The sequence below is a fragment of the Chelon labrosus genome (assembly GCF_963514085.1).
Source record: "Chelon labrosus genome assembly, chromosome: 20".
Taxonomy (NCBI): Eukaryota; Metazoa; Chordata; class Actinopteri; order Mugiliformes; family Mugilidae; genus Chelon; species Chelon labrosus.
This window is the reverse complement of record NC_140353.1, coordinates 5,866,667-5,889,663: the sequence shown is the minus strand read 5'-3', so window position 1 is coordinate 5,889,663 and position 22,997 is coordinate 5,866,667. Positions and strand designations below refer to the sequence as shown.

At 40.4% G+C, this 22,997-nt stretch overlaps 2 protein-coding genes across 3 annotated transcripts in view; both read left to right on the top strand.

Moving 5' to 3' along the window:
- Nucleotides 1-7,285, top strand: part of LOC311505425 (DNA (cytosine-5)-methyltransferase 3A-like) — a 38,230-nt gene extending 30,945 nt beyond the window's left edge. For both annotated transcript variants that reach the window (XM_084568990.1, XM_084568989.1), the window contains exons 13-23: nt 255-334; nt 457-569; nt 2,650-2,833; nt 2,942-3,026; nt 3,268-3,413; nt 4,718-4,808; nt 4,922-5,070; nt 5,568-5,653; nt 6,134-6,203; nt 6,470-6,588; nt 6,715-7,285. In XM_084568990.1, the coding sequence (XP_084425116.1) occupies nt 255-334; nt 457-569; nt 2,650-2,833; nt 2,942-3,026; nt 3,268-3,413; nt 4,718-4,808; nt 4,922-5,070; nt 5,568-5,653; nt 6,134-6,203; nt 6,470-6,588; nt 6,715-6,856 (1,265 nt within the window). In that variant the 3' untranslated portion in view covers nt 6,857-7,285. The remainder of the gene's footprint in view (nt 1-254; nt 335-456; nt 570-2,649; nt 2,834-2,941; nt 3,027-3,267; nt 3,414-4,717; nt 4,809-4,921; nt 5,071-5,567; nt 5,654-6,133; nt 6,204-6,469; nt 6,589-6,714) is intronic.
- Nucleotides 7,286-14,432: 7,147 nt separating this feature from the next.
- On the top strand, nt 14,433-22,460 carry dpysl5a (dihydropyrimidinase like 5a; the record flags this gene model as incomplete). The annotated part of the gene is made up of 13 exons (XM_084568769.1): nt 14,433-14,449; nt 16,582-16,852; nt 18,720-18,878; nt 19,249-19,428; nt 19,534-19,602; nt 19,745-19,789; nt 19,937-20,012; nt 20,104-20,260; nt 20,344-20,485; nt 20,690-20,832; nt 20,949-21,156; nt 21,271-21,439; nt 22,375-22,460. The coding sequence occupies exons 2-13, from the start codon at nt 16,592-16,594 to the stop codon at nt 22,458-22,460; spliced, it is 1,695 nt and encodes a 564-aa protein (XP_084424895.1). The 5' UTR covers nt 14,433-14,449; nt 16,582-16,591.
- Between the last annotated feature and the right edge of the window lie 537 nt (nt 22,461-22,997).

The window sequence follows — 22,997 nt, the reverse complement described above, 5'->3', positions numbered from 1 at the left end:
CTGTTGTTGACAAGCAAAGCAGCAGAAATGAGTGCATCCGTGTTCATAAAATTATGTAAGAGCAAAGAAGAAGAAATAACATTTTTATGCTTTTTACTGCCTTACTGACACCCTTGTGTGTTCTCTCTAAACATACCAGCTAAGTTAATTAAACCTGCGTCACAGCTGTTCAAATAAATTCACTCAAGTGTGATTTTGGAGTGCTTACATCTCTCTGACCTCTAAATACTGACATACTGCTCCTCTTTCTACAGACATCTGTATCTCCTGTGGAAGTCTGAACGTTGGCATTGAGCACCCTCTGTTTGCTGGAGGAATGTGCCAGAGTTGTAAGGTAAGCTGTGATAAAGATCATTGAAGGTCTAATAATAAACTGAACTTATTTAAAGCAACGCATGATGTGACCTCATCATATTCTGCTCATTTTTTTTGTTTGTTTTTATTCTCCTTTTGCAGAACTGCTTCCTAGAATGTGCGTACCAATATGACGACGATGGCTACCAGTCATACTGCACTATCTGCTGTGGGGGACGAGAGGTGCTCATGTGCGGAAACAACAACTGTTGTCGGTGAGGTTTCTTCTTTGTAATGGGGCTAAAGTACTGTACGCCATGGCAGGCTGTCTTACAGTTGTGTGCATGCATTGTAGTAGGTGGTGTGTCATTATCTTAACAAATCTTGCAAATTGTTTTTGGATTGATATACGATATATTTTCATGTAAAATTCATGTAATTCCATTAGTGCAACAGAAGCAAACTTACCACTCTGTTGCTCTGAGTGTTATAAGCCGTGGCTAGACTAGCTCCTGTTGTTTAATTTTTGTCATAAACTCAATCCCTCAACGCTTCATTATTTTCAAATTAAAAGCCTACCTGTAATGGAACAGCTGCAAGACTTTTACTATTAAATTTATGCCAGAAGCGTTGAGGTTCATTTACAGTAGCCTGATATCGCTTGGGGATGAGGGCTGACGTGACTTTTTGCTATACTGGATATAATGGATCTTATACTAAATTCATCAAGACTAAAGATAAACACAGAGGTAGGCCTGATTCTATTCGATGACTGTAGGATCTTTATACATTTTAAAGAAAGGGTTACATCGTGTTAGCAAGTAGATCTTTGCGTCTTTTTAGGAATATTACAAGACACTGGATCGGGAATAATATAACAAATCTAGTGAACATACACTCATCGGCAGCGTAAAACCTTAAATATAAATCAGGAGTCAGATTCTGTGAAGTCTTACTGGAGAATAATACTTGTCTAATGTCTTATATTTTGCAAACGTCTCCTTGCTTTACATACTTACCATATTCTGCCGGGATGTTCAGCTATTTAGCAAGTCCCAATTTCCCAAGGTCTCTTTGGCGTTGTGGTAAACTTTGACAACTTTGAAGCTGTGTGGCAAACCCAAACAATCTATGTGTGGTTGTCTGGGTTGTGAAAATATTCAGAAATTTACAATTAAGACTCTAATTATTCAAGTAAATCTCTAAGACAGAAATACACAATCTCTACATAAATAAGTAGTTGCTAAGCCACTGGTTGTAATTTACAGTTGTTTTTCCACTACAGATAGCGGGACTGTGCCATCTCTGCTCATGCTGAATATACAATAGAGGTTTTGTAGTGGGTCACAAATCTCATAGCCGCCGCCATGGAGGTCCAGTCGAGAAGCGGCTAATGACAAATAATACGCTATATAAAGTGTGGCTGCACTGTATGTCAGCTGAATAGACCACTGTTAATTATACAGAAATAGCCTGATGAAGTATCCTCACACAGAAAACTACCACTGAGAATAGATTGAGCCTTGTCAGCGACATGCTGGACCAATCTGCAAACAATGACTTGCAGTGTGTCTAGATGATGGCATTTTGATGATAGCTCATTGCCCCTCACAGCTCCTCATTCAAAACAATTGAAACTAGGCCTCGTACACTGTGCGTAAAACCGATACCGCAACCGGGTGCCGTGTTTCTGACCTCTGACTGATTAAGAAACAGATTTAGTCAGCTTGAACTTGCTTTAAAGGTTAAGGTCAAAGATATTTGATACGATTTGTTACTGTCAATGAATCCAATCTGGAGACAACGAGGGCACTGAAAGGACTAAACAGCTCATTCTTTAGGATGTAGTTTCACCTCAAACTAATTTAAATTTAAAGCACTATTGGGTTTGGGAGTGGGACTGCCCCAAAATAAGCTACAAATACAACTATAGTTTATCTTAATGAAAATGTGACGTTTGTGTGTGTTTTCATGGCACAAAGAAGAAATTAGCTATAATGCTTGGTCGTATTTGTTACTAACATTCATTCATTACAAAACCATATAAAGTACAAAGAGACACCAGCAACCCATGGTCTATGTGGCCTAACAGGCCTGGCTCTAACAACAAAAACTTTACTCCCACATCAAACATTTCTTCAGAAATCCCCAGCAGCATGAGATTCTTCCTCCTACAGACACATTTGTGGGAATTCTGGTAGAGGCTGTTGGTTGGGTCAATGGGGCAAATTCCTTGTTGCTTTCCCAACATTTATTGTGTCAGCTCAAGCCCATTTAAAACACTTTTACATTTGCTGAATTGCTTTTTCATTGACAGCACTAAAGTGAAAATCTGTATATATGAAATATGCTCAGGTGCTTCTGTGTGGAGTGCGTGGACCTCCTCGTTGGTCAAGGAGCCGCCCACGCCGCCATCAAAGAAGACCCGTGGAACTGCTACATGTGCGGTCAGAAGGGTGTGTTTGGTCTATTGGAGCGTCGTACCGACTGGCCCAGCCGTCTCCAGCACTTCTTTGCAAATAATCACGACCAAGATTTTGTGAGTAATTCATCTCTAAGCTATAAATCTCACTGACTATCTCATAGAGGAGTCTTATTACAGTGTGACTCACTTCCTTCCCCCTCTATCTGTGTTTTTGTATTTCAGGATGCACCAAAGCTTTACCCCCCAGTCATGGCGGAGAAGAGGCGGCCCATTCGTGTCCTCTCGTTATTTGATGGCATAGCAACAGGTTAGTAAGGAACTGGCCTCTTTGTTTAATCCAGCTGTGTATGAATTGTTCTGTCTGTACCAACGCCAGTTTTAAACACAACCTTTGACAATTTTGTCTCTGTGTATATCAGAATAATTGCAGTGTTTTCTTATGTTAGTATTGGAGGAGTTCATATGCCAGTATGTGACTAATATCAGTATTTGTAGGGAGTGATGTAAGTTGTGTCCTTTGATCAGACTTTTGACTTAATCCCATGCAGGGCTCCTGGTGCTGAAAGAACTTGGCATCCAAGTGGATCGCTACGTGGCCTCTGAAGTGTGCGAAGACTCCATCACCGTGGGTATTGTCCGGCATCAGGGTCGCATAATGTATGTGGGTGATGTGCGGAACGTCACACGCAAACATGTGAGTATTATAGTTTTTTTTCTTGGAGTTGTACAAGGAGGAATGTTATATACAGTTACAAGACTAGAGGTCTTCATTGAAGACTGAAACCCAGGTGCAGATGTTAAGTTTCAAAAAAAGACACACCCAACCCGAATAGACCTTAGAATAATTAGACCTCTTCCAATACGCAGTCTACCTGAACTGACCCTAAAGGCGCTTTTAGAGTACTGCGGGGCAGTGATGCTTCGCTTTCCACTTCCTGTTTCACTTTCAACAATGGCGACTGAAACTTTCACATTGAAACTTTGACACGAGTCATACAAATATTTGTATCTCCGAACCTCCTCAGTTAACATTTCCTTGATGTGTTCCATCTGTATTGATCCAAAACAATCAATCTGAAAATTGCAGAGATGGAGAAGCAGCCGGAAAAACTAAAGCGGAAACACGCTGCTACCAAGTAGACCAATAACAGCTCTTGCAATTTGTGTCGCCGCGGTGCATAGTTATATTTCTGGGGAGGTGCACGTCAGGCGCTAGGGTCTGCACAGGCTCTGTGTAGGGGTCTGCGCTGTCTCTGTAGCCTCTGCGTCAACTTGACGCAAAAGTCTACGGTCATTTAAAAAGCTGGTCAAAAGACAGAGGCTCTAACAACTGCACTAACAATAAAAGCAGGTTTGTTGGGATCCACTCAGGTTTTGGACACATTGACACACAGATCACAGATCTGCAAAAGTAAAATGAAACACTTCCCAAACTAACTGGACTGAGCAGACTTTAGATATAAGTACCACATTTGATTTGGAAAGACCACTGAAAACCTATTGTAGGCACAAGACTGGTACATAAAAACAGTTTAGTCCTATTCTTAGGAAATGAGCACATATCAGTGACTAAATACAGTGACAGTAAATTGCTTTGATAAAAGACTACTAGCTAATAAAAACAGCAGTGGGTATCATTTTCTAACATTCATAACCCCGAACAATTTGGACCCTAACCCTCTCAAACATCACATCTGTTGTCTTAGGCTTTTACCGTCAGGGCTTCCTGACATGGCAGACATATAATGACACAGAAACAAACCTCAAAGCCTCACAAACACCATACTAAATCATTAAAAGTAGAAACAGCAGATTAGTAGACAATTAAAACATTTCAAAGCTCCAGGATCTGTATTTCAGAGGATCTGTATTTCTTTTTTCATGTGTTGCACAATACACTCGTCGGAGGAGTTCAATGCTGGTTCTACAAGATTCATTAACTATACACTCGCCGTCTTTATCTCTGTGTTTCTAACTCTGTTTCTTATCTCTCTACAGATACAGGAGTGGGGTCCTTTTGATCTAGTTATTGGTGGAAGCCCATGCAATGACCTCTCGATTGTCAATCCTGCTAGGAAGGGTCTTTATGGTAGGTGTAAACGAGTGCATATACCTTTTCCTTTATATGATTATGTGATAAAGCCGCAGTTTATGTCCCCTTTATTGTGCTTCCACACTTTAATGGCTCTTTCTGCCCCACAGAGGGCACTGGTCGCCTGTTCTTTGAGTTTTACAGGCTGCTCCACGAGGCTCGGCCGAAGGAAGGGGACGACAGGCCTTTCTTCTGGCTCTTTGAAAATGTGGTTGCCATGGGTGTCAGTGATAAGAGGGACATATCTCGCTTTTTAGAGGTGAGCTTCACGGATACTTGTACTCACTGATACATGTATTAAATAACTACTAGATATAATCCTAGGCTGCAGTGAAGTGATACCAGCGATATAAGGATTTATGGATTATGAATGCCCCCTTGTGGTACTAATTCATTAACTTTAGCAGAGCAGAGTTTTAGAAGGGAGAGGGAGCTCTGACCCTTTCTCTTTTTGATGTTGTAGATTTAATATGCTACGTTTAATGTATTTAATAAGGCCTTTTGCTCTCCATGTTGCATTTAGCCCTGTGAAGATCTTGTTCACTATATTTAAATATTCTCCACTTTTAAATAATTGAACACTGTGGAGAATGCAGTGAAGCCGGCAATTTTTAGGTTTTCAATCGACTCTAAAGTGATTTCAGTTTATTTCAGTCACAGTTAAAATGTGCTATATAATCCGTTCAAGTACAGAGTAGCGCCTTACCTCAGTTTCTCTCTGATTCTCAGTTTGTTCTTCCTCTGCTTTGTTTTCAGTGTAACCCAGTCATGATTGATGCCAAGGAGGTGTCCGCTGCCCACCGTGCCCGTTACTTCTGGGGTAACCTTCCTGGCATGAACAGGTTGGTGTGTGAATGGTGAGGGAAGCGGCAGTCTCTGACATAACAAATGGAAAGGAAAGAAAATCACCCATGATGGAGGGGACTGCATTCATAAAACAGTTTTTAACGTGACAGAGAAAGTAGTTACTACAGCAGCCATACATTAACATTTACACCAATGGATTGATGAGGCTTTGGCTTGGTTTGGATCATAGGTAAGACTGTTTGAAGCCTTTTACTTCCAAACTATGTCCCCTAAGCATTATTCTGGTGTAGCCAGAGTTTAGTGGCTAGTTTAGAAGAAAATTTCACAGAATTTATTAAATTTGGAAATTGCAAGAAAACTCCAATGCAGGATTGAAAGTTGGGTCCAATTCAGTCTAACTCAAAGCAGAGTCTTCCTGGAACTCGGTCAGCTCAGCTTAAATTGAACTTTGTGGGTCCGAATTCTTTCAATAAATCTAAATATAAACTGTGGCTCCTGTTTCTTCTCCTTTCCAGGCCTTTGAGTGCCATGTACACGGACAGGCTGGACCTCCAGGACTGTTTAGAACACGGCAGAACAGCTAAGGTATACATATGTAATAATGAACAAATTAACATTATTTGTATCGCAAATAAAAATCGCCAGTAATCTGATGTGATGAGAGACAGAAATATGTTGTAATTATTAAGTCATTGGACATCACGTTCCTAACTGCACACAAGAATCCTCATTTTCTGATCTTAACACGATAAAGAAGGCGCCAAGTAATATAGAAAAGATATATTGTGTTTTGTAGCAGTAAAAAAACATAGATGCACTAATGTTTCTTTGTTCTATTTATTCTCCACTAGTTTGGAAAGGTGAGGACCATCACCACCAGGTCTAACTCCATCAAGCAGGGCAAGGACCAGCACTTCCCCGTCTACATGAACGAGAAGGAAGACATACTCTGGTGCACTGAGATGGAGAGGTATGTACAACTTATGGTTGTCCTTCGAACTGCGAAATATGGTTGTTTATGAGATTAGAATTTCAAGATTGTCTTTCTTTGTCTTCTGTTTTGCTCCCTGTCTGCCCTCCTGGTCGCTCTTGTCAGGATCTTTGGCTTCCCCGTTCACTATACGGATGTGTCCAACATGAGCCGACTGGCGAGGCAGAGGCTCCTGGGCAGGTCATGGAGTGTCCCAGTTATCCGCCACCTCTTTGCACCACTTAAAGATTACTTTGCCTGTGTTTGAGCGGCGGGAAAAGTTGCTCAAAAACCATTTAGGAACTACAACTGTATGTTGTGACTAGAAATAAGAGCCTTGATCCTCAAATTATACTCTGGTATAATTTGTGAGCGAAACATTGACGTAGATTTTTACATTATTTCTTGTATTTTATTGTAATTCCTATTCTATTTAATTTTGATATGTCATTTTACCTTTTAGCAGTGTTATCAAGTATTGTTGATTTGTTTGTGCAAGCTATACTTGAGACTATGCTTTCTTCTCAAGACACTGAGACAAAAAAAAGTGCTAAACATGTATCGTAAAGGACAAGGTGATGCAATGGGAAACATCAGAAAGACAGGAAATAGGTTTTTTTATTTCAAGATATGTGAAAAGTTTCTGCTGTGTGAGCGTACTGTATGTCGGCGCTGCGAGATTCCCACCTGCAGTGCAGCCATGCTTCCAGCTACTGAGCCTCACAGATGTGAAGGAGAAAGGCGATTTTCTTCAGTGTCAGGAGAGCCGTGTCTCTGAGAATCCAAAACACCAGATCACATATACCTCTTTGTTTACAGTTTCTATACACAGCTGAAGGTAATAAAGGTACTACTGTAATATGGTTACAATACCATGGTGCTCCAAGATGATGAGAAACATCATAGCCCATGTGGCACTACAACTTTAGACAATACGGAGCTGTTGAACCTGTTGCTGGAAAAAAAAACAAAAAACTTGTGTTTGACGTTTTTACATTTAAATGAAATAACAAATTCAGTTGTGTGCCATTACGTTCACTTCTAAGGAAACACAGAAGTGACAGACTTTCGATTGCAAAATAGAGCTTATCCTCTTTTGTGCATTTTACAGCTTTTATACAGATTTCACTGGTGCTCATTTATCTCTTAGCCTTGCTATGCTCGGGCTCACTGCCTGGATCTGCACAAACAGAAAGTGAAGCTAGCCACATGGGAAATGATGTTTTCTGTCATTCAATGATAAAAAAAAAAAAATAACTTAAGATCAAAGTCTGTGGTGAGCTACTTTTGTCTAGTTTCATCCTGACCAATGACATTACTGTACAACTGTTAGTAAGCGTGGTCGCTGGAGGGAGGGTGACCAGGCCGGGTAACCGTCCTCCTCCACGTCCACCTCTCTAAACTGAAAAAAAACTGTCAGGTGCAAATCCTCAACAATATGGTGCGGCTTCACAAAGTTCTTCTACCTTTTTATAGCAATTTTGTGCTGTTTTATCAACATTATAAAGCACTTTTATATGTATACTTTCTTTTTTTCTTGATATTTTTTAAAAAGATATTGGTTCTTGTGAATTTTTTTTTTGTTTTGTTTTTAGTTTTATGATGTGAACTGATCTACCCTCGCGTAATACTTTTTGTATACAGTAGGGCTGTGCCAATAGAAGTGAAAGAATGGATTTTGATATGTGAAACCCATGTTATTTGACTCGGTGTACAGTAGATGGATTGACATTTGTAACCCCCTTCCCTTCTTACCATCGTCGATATTGTTCTCTGTTTTAAAGCAGCGATACAGTATGTTAGGACCCAAATTCAACGAATGTCTATTTCTATCAAGATTGTAAAATGTTAGACAGAGTTAAAGAACTGTGTCGTCTGCGTTGTTAAATATTTTGTCCCCTGTGAAGGACAGTTGGGCCTCTGCCGTTTCCCTGATAAAAAAAAACATAGTCGTCATGTTGGCAAATCTTTATGTGCTGATCCAAATTTGGATTGCGTTCACAAACTAAATTCTCTTGATTGTAACCTCTAAGCTAAATATGGAGGATTTAGGCTACAGTTTGTCAAAACAAAAAACTGACAAAGTGTTTGGCAGAAGACGTCAGCACTCAAAGAGTAAAGAGGGTAATAAAAACAGATGTTATCGCTTATCTATATCATATTTAAGATTCAAATTTTGAAATTTAATTTCTTAATGTAATTAATTTCTTAAGTGACCTTATTGACATCATTTTTGTCCTGGCACATGAGGCTCAATGCGAGCCCTTGTGCTGTGTGATATTTTATCCAGATGTTATTCCCCCCTCCTCCTATGATACTTAACATCCCCTCATGTTTGTACATTCTGTACATAGAGTTTTCTGGTTGCTGTTTTCATTTTTACAAATTCTTTTTTTTTAACGTATGAGATGTACAAATATAATTCTTTGCTAATATATATCATCAAATTAGAAACAAAAATCTTAGGTTAAAGATTAAAATCAAGTGACAAATTTGATTCAAAACTTGCTTTAAGCATTAGATGTAGGGAGACTCCAAGTCAACTCGTTTCATGCTGATTTGTTTGTGTCAAGTGAATCCAGATTTGATGTATTGCGATCGAAACATTGGCCTATGGACAGCTTTAAGATGAACGCTCTCAACTTCACTGCACAGCCCTACACGGTGGTGTTTTTTGCTTCCGTTTCCTTTTGTAAGACTTTAAAAAGAGGGATTGTAGGTGTTTCCGATGGTGCTAAACATTTTATCTAATCAAGAAAAAAAATATATTTGATTGGAAGACAAATAAACACGTCTCGACAATGACTGTTTTACGTTCCTTGTAGTAATGGAAAAGAACTATTATTTCACTCATATAAATATATTAACAAAGGCATTTTAACTTTGTACTTGAAAAAATAAGGATAACAAATAATGAAAGGTTTCCTATATTGTTTTAGACTAGAGATTGCTGTAGTTGGTGCTTATCTGTGGGAAAATTGTGTGAGAAAAAAAAAACGGTAATAACTTTTACTGTAGCATAATGTATGCTTAATACGCATCGCTTCTTAATCCTACATTCCATGCCGTACTATTCTCCATGTCTGTTTTTTCCGAATGTTGTTTTGAATTTATGCTTGTTTGTTTTTATTTGGGTTTTTTTTTTCTTTACTTTTTTTTTTTTTATCAGAAACAACATTTCATTTTGTTCAAGGCAGGTCAATTCTTCTATATTTGGTGATACTGTTGACACTCTGTGACTTTCTTTCTGTCATAACTGTTTTACGGCCTATACGCTTTTCCTCAAGACCAGTTCTTACAGCAAATGTAGCAGTCATTCTCCACTTTGACCCCCCCGCCCGCCCCCATACTTATGTTTAGTGTCCAGAGAGAAGATAAAGGCTCCGTATGTACTTGTGCTGGAGAACACTTGAATAAATGTATTGTTTTTGTGCAAAAAAAACTACCATCTTTTGTCCTTATTTTTTTTATTTACGCTCACTTGCTAGTTCTTTAGGTTCACCAGTGAAAACAAATTCATTCTGATATAACAGTCCTGCACAAACTCATGTGCGCAATGGTTTGGAGTGCTATTGAATTGTATTGTGTTGTACCAACGTGTTGCTATTATTTTGACAACCCCATTTTAGTCAGTGGGCTTGACTAAATAATAGCACCACAAGCTACATCCTCCAAAATGATCATACAGCTGAATTACCACCTGTCTGACGCTGTTTAACATAAACTGACCATTATCACAGTCATGAAAGGGGATTTACTGCAGGACTGTTGTGTTAGAAATACATTTGTTTTGACTAGTGTACCTAATGGTTACGCAAGTGAGTGTATATTTGCATAAATCTACCCAGCTTACTGAACTTGAGTTAAAGCACCTGTAAAGTGGTTTCAGATTTTAAGCATCCGAATTGTGCAGCAGTCAACAATCAATTTAGAGTCAAATATTTTTAGAAACATTCTTTCCAAGTCACATTAAAGCAATGTAAACAGCACAGAAACAATGTTAAAATACAGCATGGCTAATTACTGGCTACCATTTGCTAATGGTAGACCCACCAGCCATATCAGTAGCCATCGATGGTAAATATGTGTACTGTATATGGCGTGGCACTAGCATTGCAGACTATGACAAACGTTTAAAATTAAACTAATTCTTAAATATTTATGCAAAAGAACAGGTATAAAAAAGAACAGCAGCATTTAGCAGCAATAGGATTTACGCCTAAGCTAACATTAGCTAACAATGATTTAAGATAACCTTAAATATACTGATGTATGTGACCTGACTAATCATTATTTATTGACTTTTAAGCAAACACAACAAATGTACCCTCATGCCCAATAACCCCCAATCCCTCGTAAAGTTAAAAACACAGCAGCTACGTAGCTAAATAGTGCAGTTAGCCGAACTAGCTAGGTGGCAGTTAGCCGTTAGAAACCGAAACTACTGACCTGAATCATGCAGGATATATAAATGTAGTTAGTACGTAAAGCTAACATTTGTTAAACTTATTTAGGCAAGGGGCGAAAAGATTTCTTAAAAGTTGTGCTTCAAACTAAAGTTAATATTCTGCTAATGCTAGCTAGCTGTCGTTAGCTTGCGTCAGTCACACTTAGCTCACCTGTCGCCATGGTTTCGCTCTCGCGAGAGGAAATGGCGGAATACTTAACTGCCTGTAAAGTTGTAATTTTGGAACTGCACTGCGAGTTAAATTTAATAGGACACTAGAGAAAATGTTTGCTGTTAGTCGGACAGGTGTATTTTAAGAGTCCATATTTATTTATTAATTATTTTAGTCATATAGTCTCTTTCCAGTGTGAACACGTAAGATAAACTACTCAAAATCTGCATATAATTAGCATTTCTGAAACTGGCCTACCTTGGAACAAAGAAAAAAAAAGACACTGTTAACGTTATTATTTTAAAATATAAAAATATTTGCAATGAAAAAGCATGCATTAAAGCCTGTTTGTGTCGTATACATTTAACAATATTAATAATTTATCAAATTAAATTAATTAACATTATGCCTAATTATGAGCATGCATGCTTAATCATAATAGTTGTAAATAGCAGATAATGTTATAAAATTCCAATTTAGATTTGCATAAATATGATATATATTTCTAAATTATTAGTGGCAAATATCAAGAAATTTTAAGCAGCTGACATTGGTTTCTTTGTGTATAATAAGAATGACTCTTCTATTCATATAATTTAGCTATTTGTATTTATTATTTTTGTCATAATCAGAGGAAACTAAGTATGAATTAAGTATCAGTATTATCCTCAAATTAATAAGCAACTGTGCGGTGCTAGGCTACTACTATGAGGGGAGAAGTATATTTAGATTTAGGAGCAGCTCCAGTCATGATGCCTCAGTTTAAGTTTGTGATTGTCAGGAGGCTGATATTGATATTCAGCTCCAGTTTTGCAAGCCATCAGGCCCTCCGGCGAGGGATTTGATCCTCAGCGTCTTGACACCTGTATTCACCACCTTTCAGTGCTTTAAACACAGGCAGCTCTTCTCTGATCAGACCTGAACATGTTGTCACTCCTCAGCTTGTCAGTCAGCTAATAAAGCCATATTCTTGCAGGCTATGTTTGCTGTTTTGTGCTTCCTTGTCCTTCAATTATAATTACATCATTGCAAAACAACACAGAAGAAAATAAAGTCTGTTTATTATTAACTCCAAGTTAGGTTCTCTGAGACATTTAAGCCATGACCAATATATTATTATGGTCTGTTTTGTAGCCTTACTGTGCTGGCATCTTCACATCACCCTCTCTCCCTGATAGTGGTACGGCCTCCTCATAGTGGACACGCCTTAAGTCCAAGATAATTGGATGTTTATGCGACCAAGCCTTCACTCAACGCTGCTGATTGGAGCGACACAGCGTCGCAAGGCCTGGATGCTGCGAGCTCCGTCAAGGTAACCATAGAAACACAGACTCGCACCGGAAGACAGGCGATTTCCCTACAAAATAAAAGAATAATTTAAAAAAAAGAAACTAGGTCTGTGGGAAAAATGCAGGTCAATTATTGCTTGTTTTATTGAAAGTGGATTTGAAGCAGCATCCATACATGTGCTTGTAGTGTATTGATGTAAAAAAAATCACTTTTATTAGTGCAAGTACAAGTCATTTACATGCATTTAGTAGTATAAAACCTGGCTAAAAGCTAAGTTAGAAGGGCCTGAGTAGACTCTACCTCCTGAGGAAGCTCAGGTCTTTTAATGTATGGAACAAGTTGCTGGAGATTTTCTACCAGTCTGTTGTTGCAAGTGCCTTGTACTTTGCTGTGATTTGTTGCTGGGGGAGCAGTACCAGCAAAAGGGACACAAGCAGGATCAACAAATTGATCCCAAAGGTTGGTCACGTGAGTTGGAGACGTTTGTCTGAGTGAGGGACAGGAGGGCACTGGACAAACTGCTCTGCATCATGGACAATCCATCTCATCCACTACACCAGACTATAGAGGGACACATTCTCTGACTGATTCAGCTCCGCTTCCACAGTGAACGCTTCAGGACTTCTTTCATACCCTACTCTATCCAGCTGTACAACAACTCACCTTTCTGCAACAGATAACTCCATGTTATTCATGTTAATGCACATTATTGCATCTTGCTATCATTCCTATGTATATAATATATATTCTTCCGTCTCTATTTCTTGTACATTTGTTCGTATGCTAATTCTGTAAAATGTTTGCTTTCAAATTCTTTCTTTTCACTTGTGAGAGTGTTTTTTTATGTGCAGCTCGGCTACTGTGACCAAACAATTTCCCTTGTGGATCTTTAAAGTCTATCTAAGTCTAATCTATCTAGAAAATGTTTGTATTACATTATATAAAGTTTCTGAAAGCAAAAATATGTTAGAAAGTATTAGGTTCAGGATTAGGAGCCTGCATATTACTTCTTTTGTAACTACTAAATTTATTGTAAAGAGAAAAGCCTTAATCTAAGTTAGTATTTGCAGTATTGGTGCTACAAGAAATATCCAAAAGGGGGCAGGTGGAGGTTAGGTAGTCATGCATCTAAGTTAAATCATTTAGTAGTAAATTAAAATATAATAGTTACAAAAAAACACCTTACATAATCTAAAATGTGCAGTAGCAATGCTAAGCAAAGAGAACAAGTAGCCTAACACTACCAAATAACACTCTATAAGGGAAAAATGCAGGAGCATGTTGTTTGGAAGTTAACTACTAAGTGCATTTTAAAATTATTCATAACAGAAACTTATTTTCTGGTTGTTAGAGAAGATCTGTTCATATATTAATACAGCAAATAATTATGCCAACGTGTTCGCATTTACAGTGTTAATGCCACACAAGCAGATACAAGTGGTCACTCATTTAAATTCTGCATGACAGCTTATATCAAAAATTAATATTAATAAAAGCCATCCAATTACCACACCTCAGTTGTCCTATTGATGTTTACTGAGGAAATACTGAACCTACAATCGATATTTCGTTCACCTTAACAAGTTAATTCTGTTTAAAGGTATCTTGCATAACTTTTAAAGAACCTTCAAATAACTTTAAGCGTTTAAAAAGATTGACAAGTCCCATTTAAATCAAGCTTGGTCTGATTATTTTGCAAGTTGCAGTTCTCAACGATTGAGCTTTTATTTTGAAAGCCCTAAACCAGAAGTCTTACTGCCGCCTCCTTGCTGATTTCACGGCGATGATGCTGCGATCTGCTGGTCCCGGACCGGCCAGGAAGGTATCCATCTGGCGTGTGTATCTCCTTGGGAAGTGCCATCCGCGGATTGTGTTGCATTCTGTTCCTGTTAGAAAGTAACGAGAGATCCGAGTGGAGCAGCAGCAGCAGCAGCAGCAGGCCCATTGAGGAGGTACGTGTCCACACCACCACCTGATTTATTCTGAGCAGCAGGCTGCGGTGGCTCTCTGTCTGAGAGGGGGGGAAATCCTCTCCTTGAGCCGAGAGACTTTGTTTCCCCTGGATACATGTCTGGGTGTCTGCCCCTGCCTGCTTGTTCCTGCCATCCTCCCCAGGATCCACACACACACACACCCTGAACTACAACTACACCTTCCACACCAGGCAAACAGGGATGCATGATTACAGACCGAGGCCATTTAGTGTTAAACAGCGAGCCGGTGTTTATTGTGGAGGAAGGAGGGAGGGAGAGTTGGGGAAGGCGGAAGGTTTCTAGGTCGGTAATGCCGGATGGAGACCGGTTTCTTTGTGTCAAGTCTCATCATTTCACTGCGTTCACACTTAATCAGCAAAACAAGCATATTTACCAGAGTGATCATTCAGACTGACACTCATTGTTGATTAGATGGATTTTTATGGACAAATGAAATATATAAATATAATAAATTTGAGCAATATAGTAGCCTACCAGGGCCTGTAGTTTTACAATTGTACTCCAAAATGAAAATTTAAATGAAAAATAGCTCATATTTACATTGCATATTGAATCTATTGTTCAATTATGTGTTATTTGAGCAATTGCACTCATTTATTGTGCAGCTCTTGCAGGTAACGTAGGCTCACCTGTTTATTATGAATTGGCCGGCGACAACTTCCACTTCCACGAATGATGATGGTGATTACTGCAACTTAATCTTTAAGAAGTGGCCCCAGTTTAACGTGCAGCCTTGTCTGCATCACTGTCAGATATTTTAATCTTACACTCCATCTCTACCATCTGATCTGGATGTGTGAAGGAGTCCATGCCATGCAGTAAAGTTGCCGCACCCTCGTACGTACGCATCCTGCACGCACACGTGCCACACGCAAGCACGCAAGGATGGGCACACACACACATATACACCCAGCCCATCCCATTATTGGTACAGAAGGAAGGGAGGGTGCACATCTTAGAGATTGCCTCATTGTCACCGATTAATAGTTGATCACAGTAATCTGCCCAAAAACTGGTTTAAGGAACATTTGTTTGCATGTGTGTGACTTAACTGAGATATGAGATAGGCTAGTGTTTAGAACAGAGCACAGAAAAAGAGCTACTTTAAGGACCGAGCCCACCCCCTGAGGAAAGTTGGACCTGACACTAACGAGATAAGTCTTTAGTAATATTCATTTATCCAGTCAAGGCAAATCTAATTTCTTAACGTGAAGCTCTGTCGCACTTCTCCACAACACCACAAATAAAATTCCAGATATTGGATCCATTATTCCTTAATGGATTTACAGATTTGATGCTCCGGCTACTGGAGTGCACCGTGTGTGCATTTTTAAATTATTAAAGTATAAACTCCTTCCAAGCTGCTAAAATGCGCAAACTCCAGGAAATAATACCATTACCGGGCCCTCGGGGTAACGCCTCGGCATGCATCTCTGTGAGTTGGGCACCAAAATACAAAAAAAGAGACAAAGCGTTAAAAAAAAATTGTAGTAAATTTAGTTTTCTATTATAATCCAACCCATTTATAATCTGGAGACCCCTTAGATTCATTTAACGACCCCTTTTAAGGGCTCTCACCCACAGGTTGAGAAGCTCTGCAGTGAATTATTTGACATTTACTGTATATTGTGAAAATAAACCTGCCTCTTCTTCTTTTAATATAGCCCTGTAGTGTGTTGAACATAATTGTCAGTAGCTTCTTTACTTCTTGCAGAATAATGGCCTTATTGACCTTATTGTTAATTGTGACCCACGACTGGACTCCTTCTGTTTTATGCATCGCTGTCCGCTGGGACGTCAGGTCTCAGGCAGTGACTGACACAGCCTGCTCAGCCTCGTAGCTGATGTCAGTCACAGTGTGATAGACTGGTCACAGAGCAGCATCACTGATCCTTCTCTCTCCTCTATAGCCTTACTACACTGTCACAATGAGGTACTGGAAAATGTTCTGTAGTTTGTTGAGGAAATGCTGAGGGTTTTTTTTGTATGGATGTTACTTTTCTTCTGTTTTTTTGTGGTATTGTCTCTGTACTTTTACTTAGATTTTCAGTCCTCATTGATGAATGAATCTGCTTCTTTCTTCCTTCCAGAGCAATAGCCATGTCTTCCAGCTCAGCGATGGTGCGGATCCTGATAAAGGGCGGCAAGGTGGTGAACGACGACTGCACCCAGGAGGCCGACGTCTACATCGAGAACGGCATCATCCAGCAGGTGGGGAAGGAGCTGATGATCCCAGGCGGGGCCAAGGTGATCGACGCCTCGGGGAAACTGGTGCTGCCCGGGGGCATCGACACCAGCGTCCACCTGGAGGAGAGCTTCATGAACGCCACCACGGCCGATGATTTCTACAGCGGCACCAAGGTAAGGGAGCGAGAAAGGGTTTGGAAGTGGAGCAGCTGAGGTGGTGATCTAACATCTTCATCAGGCAAATGAAAATCGTGTTAAGGTTGTAAGCACAAATTTGTTATTTAGTCCAACAGATGTAGACCAACAAAAGCTTTCCACTGATGTTAATTTTAGCCAAAATGTCAGCAATGCTTCTTAATTAGTCTGGGATCAAATATGTTGGTTATTTTGGGCTGAACTCCTCTTGTTGTCAGACATTACAGAAAGACGATAATTTAAGTGCATGAACAAAACTATAGCAATGAAATTATATTCAATATGATGCAAAATGGAATAAAAAAGTGCGTGTTAAACCTTGTTTGAATCAAGCAGATTGCTTGGAAGTACCGTCATTTATTAGGAGTTACATTTTCTGAATGTTCTTACAGACAAGGTATAAATTTTAGAAGTCGGGTTCAGTCTGGAAGTAGGTCAGCTTTTAAACAAAAATAGCAAAAAGTCTCAGTTTTCACCCTCTCAGATCTTCTATTTTAAGTATCTTTTCTTTTCTTTTTACTTTTTTATGATGACACCGGAAACTGGACAGTTAAATAAGTCACCGTGGACACGAATGTATAGGTTGTTGTATGTTATCAAAGAAAAAGAATTCAAAAATTCCTCTCCAAAATAGAAAGCGATCCAGAGACAACCTTTGTAAATTGCTTTGACAATCGTGGACTAATTACAGAACAGACAGAATTAGGATAAACGCTCCAAAACATGTAATTGAAAAAATAAAATGTGATGCAAGATAGATAGATAGATAGATAGATAGATAGATAGATAGATGTTTCTTATTCTGAGGTGCCATAAGGTTACTGAGTTCATTTCAGCAACATTACGCAGAGATGATTTGGCACTTTGCTGTAGGGAACGCTGCCAGAAATTGTGGAAAGGAGTCATCATGGAGGCTGATACCGTCGGGATACCCCACTCTGCTTCAGGGCACCATGATGACTCATCACTGTATATCACAGTTTGAGTTGACGCGTGCTGCGAGGTGATGGATGCTGTGACTGCACAGACCGGTAGAGGCTGGTGACAGACACTGTTCTCCACTGTTCCCCATCGTTCCTCCCTCCCTCCCTCCCGGGCCCCTCCCTCCTCGTCTGCCTGCTCCGGCTGCCGCTGCATGCTCCGGAATACGTCCAGAGACAAATGCAGATCGGTATCCGTTTCCATGGATACCGGGGGGCTGCTGCAAAGACTGCCGCAAAAAGCCCTTTCACTCACGCCATTGTGCCGAGAGACAATGGTTCTCAGGCCCACGCCTCCCTCCCACCACCCGTCCTCCTTCCCAGGGCACACTACTCGAGTCTCTAGGGTCAGCTGACAGATGCTCAGTGAAGCATGCACTTATACACAAAACAACCTCTGTCCTCCGTGGCTGGGGTTAGTATGATAAACTGTAGTTTGCTTTTTAAAACATCTAAATCTAAGAAGAAAAAAAGGGGCTTAAAATACCTCATGATCTCACCATGCGGAGCAATCGATCCTACGCTTTTACTACTGAAAGATTTTTATTTCCCTCAGCAGTCATATGCAAATAAACCATAAAAAATAATCATTAATGGTAATCGACGCTTTTACTATAATGCTGATTTGCAGATTACAGTTCCTTCAGTATTTATGGGCTTCAGCAAATCAATAGCTCCTGCTTTAATGCCACTTTTAATAAGTAAATTGAGTTTAATGTTCATTTATTTAATCAATTTAAGCTCTCCTCATCTGATCGGTTCATTAAAAAAAAATCTCTAATAATGCCTTTCTGCGTATTAAAATGCCAGAACTACATCCTGTAGTTTAAGTGACTTAAGCTAGCTGTTTTCTGTATTTTTTCCAGGCTGCTTTAGCCGGCGGTACAACGATGGTGATCGGACATGTTCTCCCAGAGAAGAATGAATCTTTGCTGGAAGCCTACGAGAAGTGCCGCAGCTCGGCGGACTCCAAATCCTGCTGCGACTATGCTCTGCATGTGGGAGTTACTTGGTGGGGACCCAAGGTATGAAATGTCTAAATCTATGCTACTACTGTGCTTGTTCTGATAAATTAAAAATTTCATTATGATCATGTGGCTTTTAGATGCTTTTAGCTGATTGAAGCAAGAGTACTGTCATTCTTCTAAAACTGATCACGTAGTTGTGTTGTATTCTGGTTAACTGGGACTTTTTTTGTGTAATTTATTACTTTAAGTGTTAAAAACTGGTTTAAAATGGTCGATTAAGAGTGACATCCTTGCTCTATGATTCTCATTTTCAACATATTTTCAACAGCAGGGAAACAAAAGTTAAACTAAACCATTTTGGCCGAGGATACTTTGCAGGTCGAGGCCAGGCCAGGGCTCACTTCCGCTTTCTCCCTTCCACCTGCAGGTGCGAGCCGAGATGGAGAAGCTGGTGAGAGAGGAAGGAGTGAATTCCTTTCAGATGTTCATGGCTTACAAGGACATGTTCATGCTGAGGGACGGCGAACTCTTCCAGGCCCTGCTTCACTGTAAGGACATCGGAGCCATCGCGAGGGTCCACGCCGAGAACGGAGAACTGGTGGCAGAGGTCGGTCAGGGACATACACGTCACCGTCCTGTCATTCATATTTCTGTGATGATTCACTGCAGTGTACAGCGGTGTACACAAATTAATGATTTAAATTCTCCTCAGGGTGCAAAGGAAGCACTGGATCTCGGCATCAGTGGCCCAGAAGGGATTGAAATCAGCAGGCCTGAAGAGGTATGATAGGATTATCCTGCTCATGTCTGTCAGTTTAAAATAAAATGGGCTCTCGTCAGGATTATGAATATTATTTCTGCGTTTAAATGAGTCCAGTTTCTATCTCAGCACCCCTACAAATACTGTAATTTGTCCCAAACAGCTGGAAGCAGAGGCAACCCACAGGGCAATTACCATCGCTAACAGGGTGAGTGATCATAATCAAGTCATGTTAGCATTGTGAGCTCAAAACTCAAAGCGTCGCTGCGCCTATAATAAAATCTCACACAAATGCTAGCACGGCTGTAGATCATCTAAAAATGACTGTACGCTGTTTGTCACTGTCGTCCGTTAGGCCCACTGCCCAATCTACCTTGTGAATGTGTCCAGTATGTCTGCAGGAGATGTAGTGGCTACAGCCAAGATGCAAGGTGAGGCTTCATTTCTTATAATCTCTTATTTTGCTGCCCCACTCTCAGCATTTGATCTGACATGAGTCTACATTGTACCGTCTGATCACAGGTAAGGTCGTCCATGGAGAAACGACCACGGCGCACAGTGTCCTGACCGGTATGCAGTACTATCATCAGGACTGGGCCCATGCTGCTGCCCACGTAACCGTGCCCCCTCTCCGCCTGGACCCCAACACTCCCAGTTTCTTAATGAGCCTGCTTGGAAAGTGAGAATCAGACCGTACGATCTGTTATGAAATCTCATCTGGTTTCTTCTTCTAACAAATGTGACTTCGTCTTCCCGCCGCAGTGACACTCTGAATGTCGTGGGGTCCGATCACCGCCCATTCACCGTCAAACAGAAAGCCATGGGCAAGGATGATTTCACAAAGATCCCCCACGGGCTTCCTGGCATTCAGGACCGTATGAGCGTCATCTGGGAGAAAGGAGTGGTATGTGAGGCTCTTTTGTTCCCGTCTCGCTGCCAGACAACTTCCACAAATAGGACCTCTGCTTCGGTTTGGGGTTTATGAATGTAAACCCTTTATTAATAAGTACAGAGAGAAGAGGCCCCGAAAACATCCAACAGCCCAAAAAAAGTTTTTCCCTAATGTTGGAAACATATTTGAATTTGTGTCTTGTGTTAAATTTTACAGATTGGAGGCAAAATGGACGAGAATCGCTTTGTAGCAGTCACAAGCTCAAATGCAGCCAAAATCTACAACCTCTACCCGAGGAAAGGCAGGATCATCCCAGGAGCAGATGCTGATGTGGTGGTCTGGGACCCCGAGGGATCCAAGTATGAAACCCGATCCATCCATTTATCGACCCGCTTGTCTCGCTGCAGCTTTCATCTCGATTCTCCTTGGCTGATGTATCTTTTGTCTGCCTAAACTGGGTCATCTCTGCCTACAGGACCATTTCTGTGGATAACCAGGTCCAGGGAGGCGACATAAACCTTTATGAAGGTCTCCGTTGTCACGGCGTACCCCTGGTGACCATCAGCCGTGGGCGTCTGGTCTACGAAAACGGCATATTCACATGTGCCGAGGGCTCTGGGAAGTTTTGTCCATTGAGGACCTTCCCAGATTACCTCTACAAGAAGATGGTTCAGAGGGAAAAGGTATGAGACCGCTGTTCTGGTGCTGTAGTCTCTACACGTTTTTCTGTTTGTTTCCTTTAACATGGTAATGAATCCGCTTCTGTTTCAATGTGTCCTGACACTTCGGCCTACCAGTGCCAGGCGGTGAAAGCTGTGGAAAGGGAGCCCTACACGGGTGAAGTCGTGACTGTGGCAAATTCAGGAAAGAGGGACTTTGGCGCTTCGGATCTGGACACTCCGACGCGCCCCTGCACCCGGCACGGAGGCGTGAGGGACCTCCATGAGTCCAGCTTCAGCCTGTCTGGTGAGGACCAACAGACTCATATGAATGCTAAAATGAATGCATTATGCACGTTTTAAAAATATACATGCATAAACGGAGATTCAAATAACTGACCTGATGAGGGTGCTGTGGTTAACGTGACTCACACAGTCTGTCTTGAAGGCCACATATAGTGTGATGAAATATGGATTAAACTTTCTATTTCTAATTTATAGCATTTTTTAAATAAAATGTTTTTTTTTTTCCAGTCCAGATGACCCAGTATTAATGACCCAGTATTCAACCAATATCCCCAATAACTTCATTGCAAAGTTTATAAATCTTGAATCTTAAGAGGCTGTTAACGTGTCATTAAAGAGAAAAAAGATATTGGGGATATTGTGAGTATTAGGTTGTTAACAAGCCTTCGTCATGTGAGTTTCAGGCGGGTACCACCTCTGAAATAAAACCTAGACTCCCTCCTTACCAGTCGTTTAAAACTAAAGAAGCAACTTGTGAAACGTCAAGAGAACTCAGACAAGTCCAGCTGTCTTTGTTTTAGACGTGCCATGACCTGGATGACCGAGAAACTTCACATGCATCCTCATCAGACCAGCTCTTATCGAGTATCTGCAGACGGGGAACAGAGGCAGAGTTGATTTAACCAACACGCTACGGTCTCAGATCTCTAGTATCTAAAATATTGTTCCACTTAGAAATATAATAGTTATCTCAGTTTCAGTAACGCCTTTATATAGGCAGCAGGATTTTACACCTAGTTACTTGCAAGCAAACCATAAATATTTTGCATTTTAAATGGAATGCACTTTCATCTTTTTAAGTATGCTGCATTTGTTAAAGCTGCCTTAAACTTCGCATAAGCTGCTTAGAGGAAAAAAATATGACTGAGCTGCACATAGCAAGGAAATAGTAGCTCCTCGTGTCGCTCTGCTCAACCCACGTGATCCTGTCCCCAGGTGCTCAGATCGACGACAAGATCCCAAAGAGATCCTCGGCCAGGATCCTCGCTCCTCCTGGAGGGAGATCCAGCGGGATCTGGTAACCAGTCAAGCGCCCGTTACTCGAAGCAGAAGAAATGACACCCGAGGGAAACGTATGGCCAAGCAAGAAGAACTTGTTTTTTTTGTTTTGTTTTTTTCCTTTCTGGAAACCTAGAATATGTGTGGAGTAATGGAATCATGTTTTCATTTCGAACTGTATGACCACGATTATATTGGAAAAGTGGTTATAGCTACCAAATTTCAGTCAAATGTTAACCAAATATAAGCAGAAGACGAGAAAAATAATAATAATAATAATAATGAGTTGCCATTGTGTTACTTTGTATTATGTTAGGGGATAAATTGTTGTATCTTAATAATAGTTTTAGGGATAAGAATGCGAGTCATGGTTTTTATTATGATGCGATTGTGTTACCTCACTGTAAATTACGATTTTTGCACTTGTATCATGTTCTATTTAGATGCCTTTTTACATGATTTATTGTCACGAAATGTCTTTTTACCGCGAGCCAAGGTGAATGAAATGTAATAAATTATTACAGGGGCGTCGACATTGATATGTCAGTTACTAAAAAAAA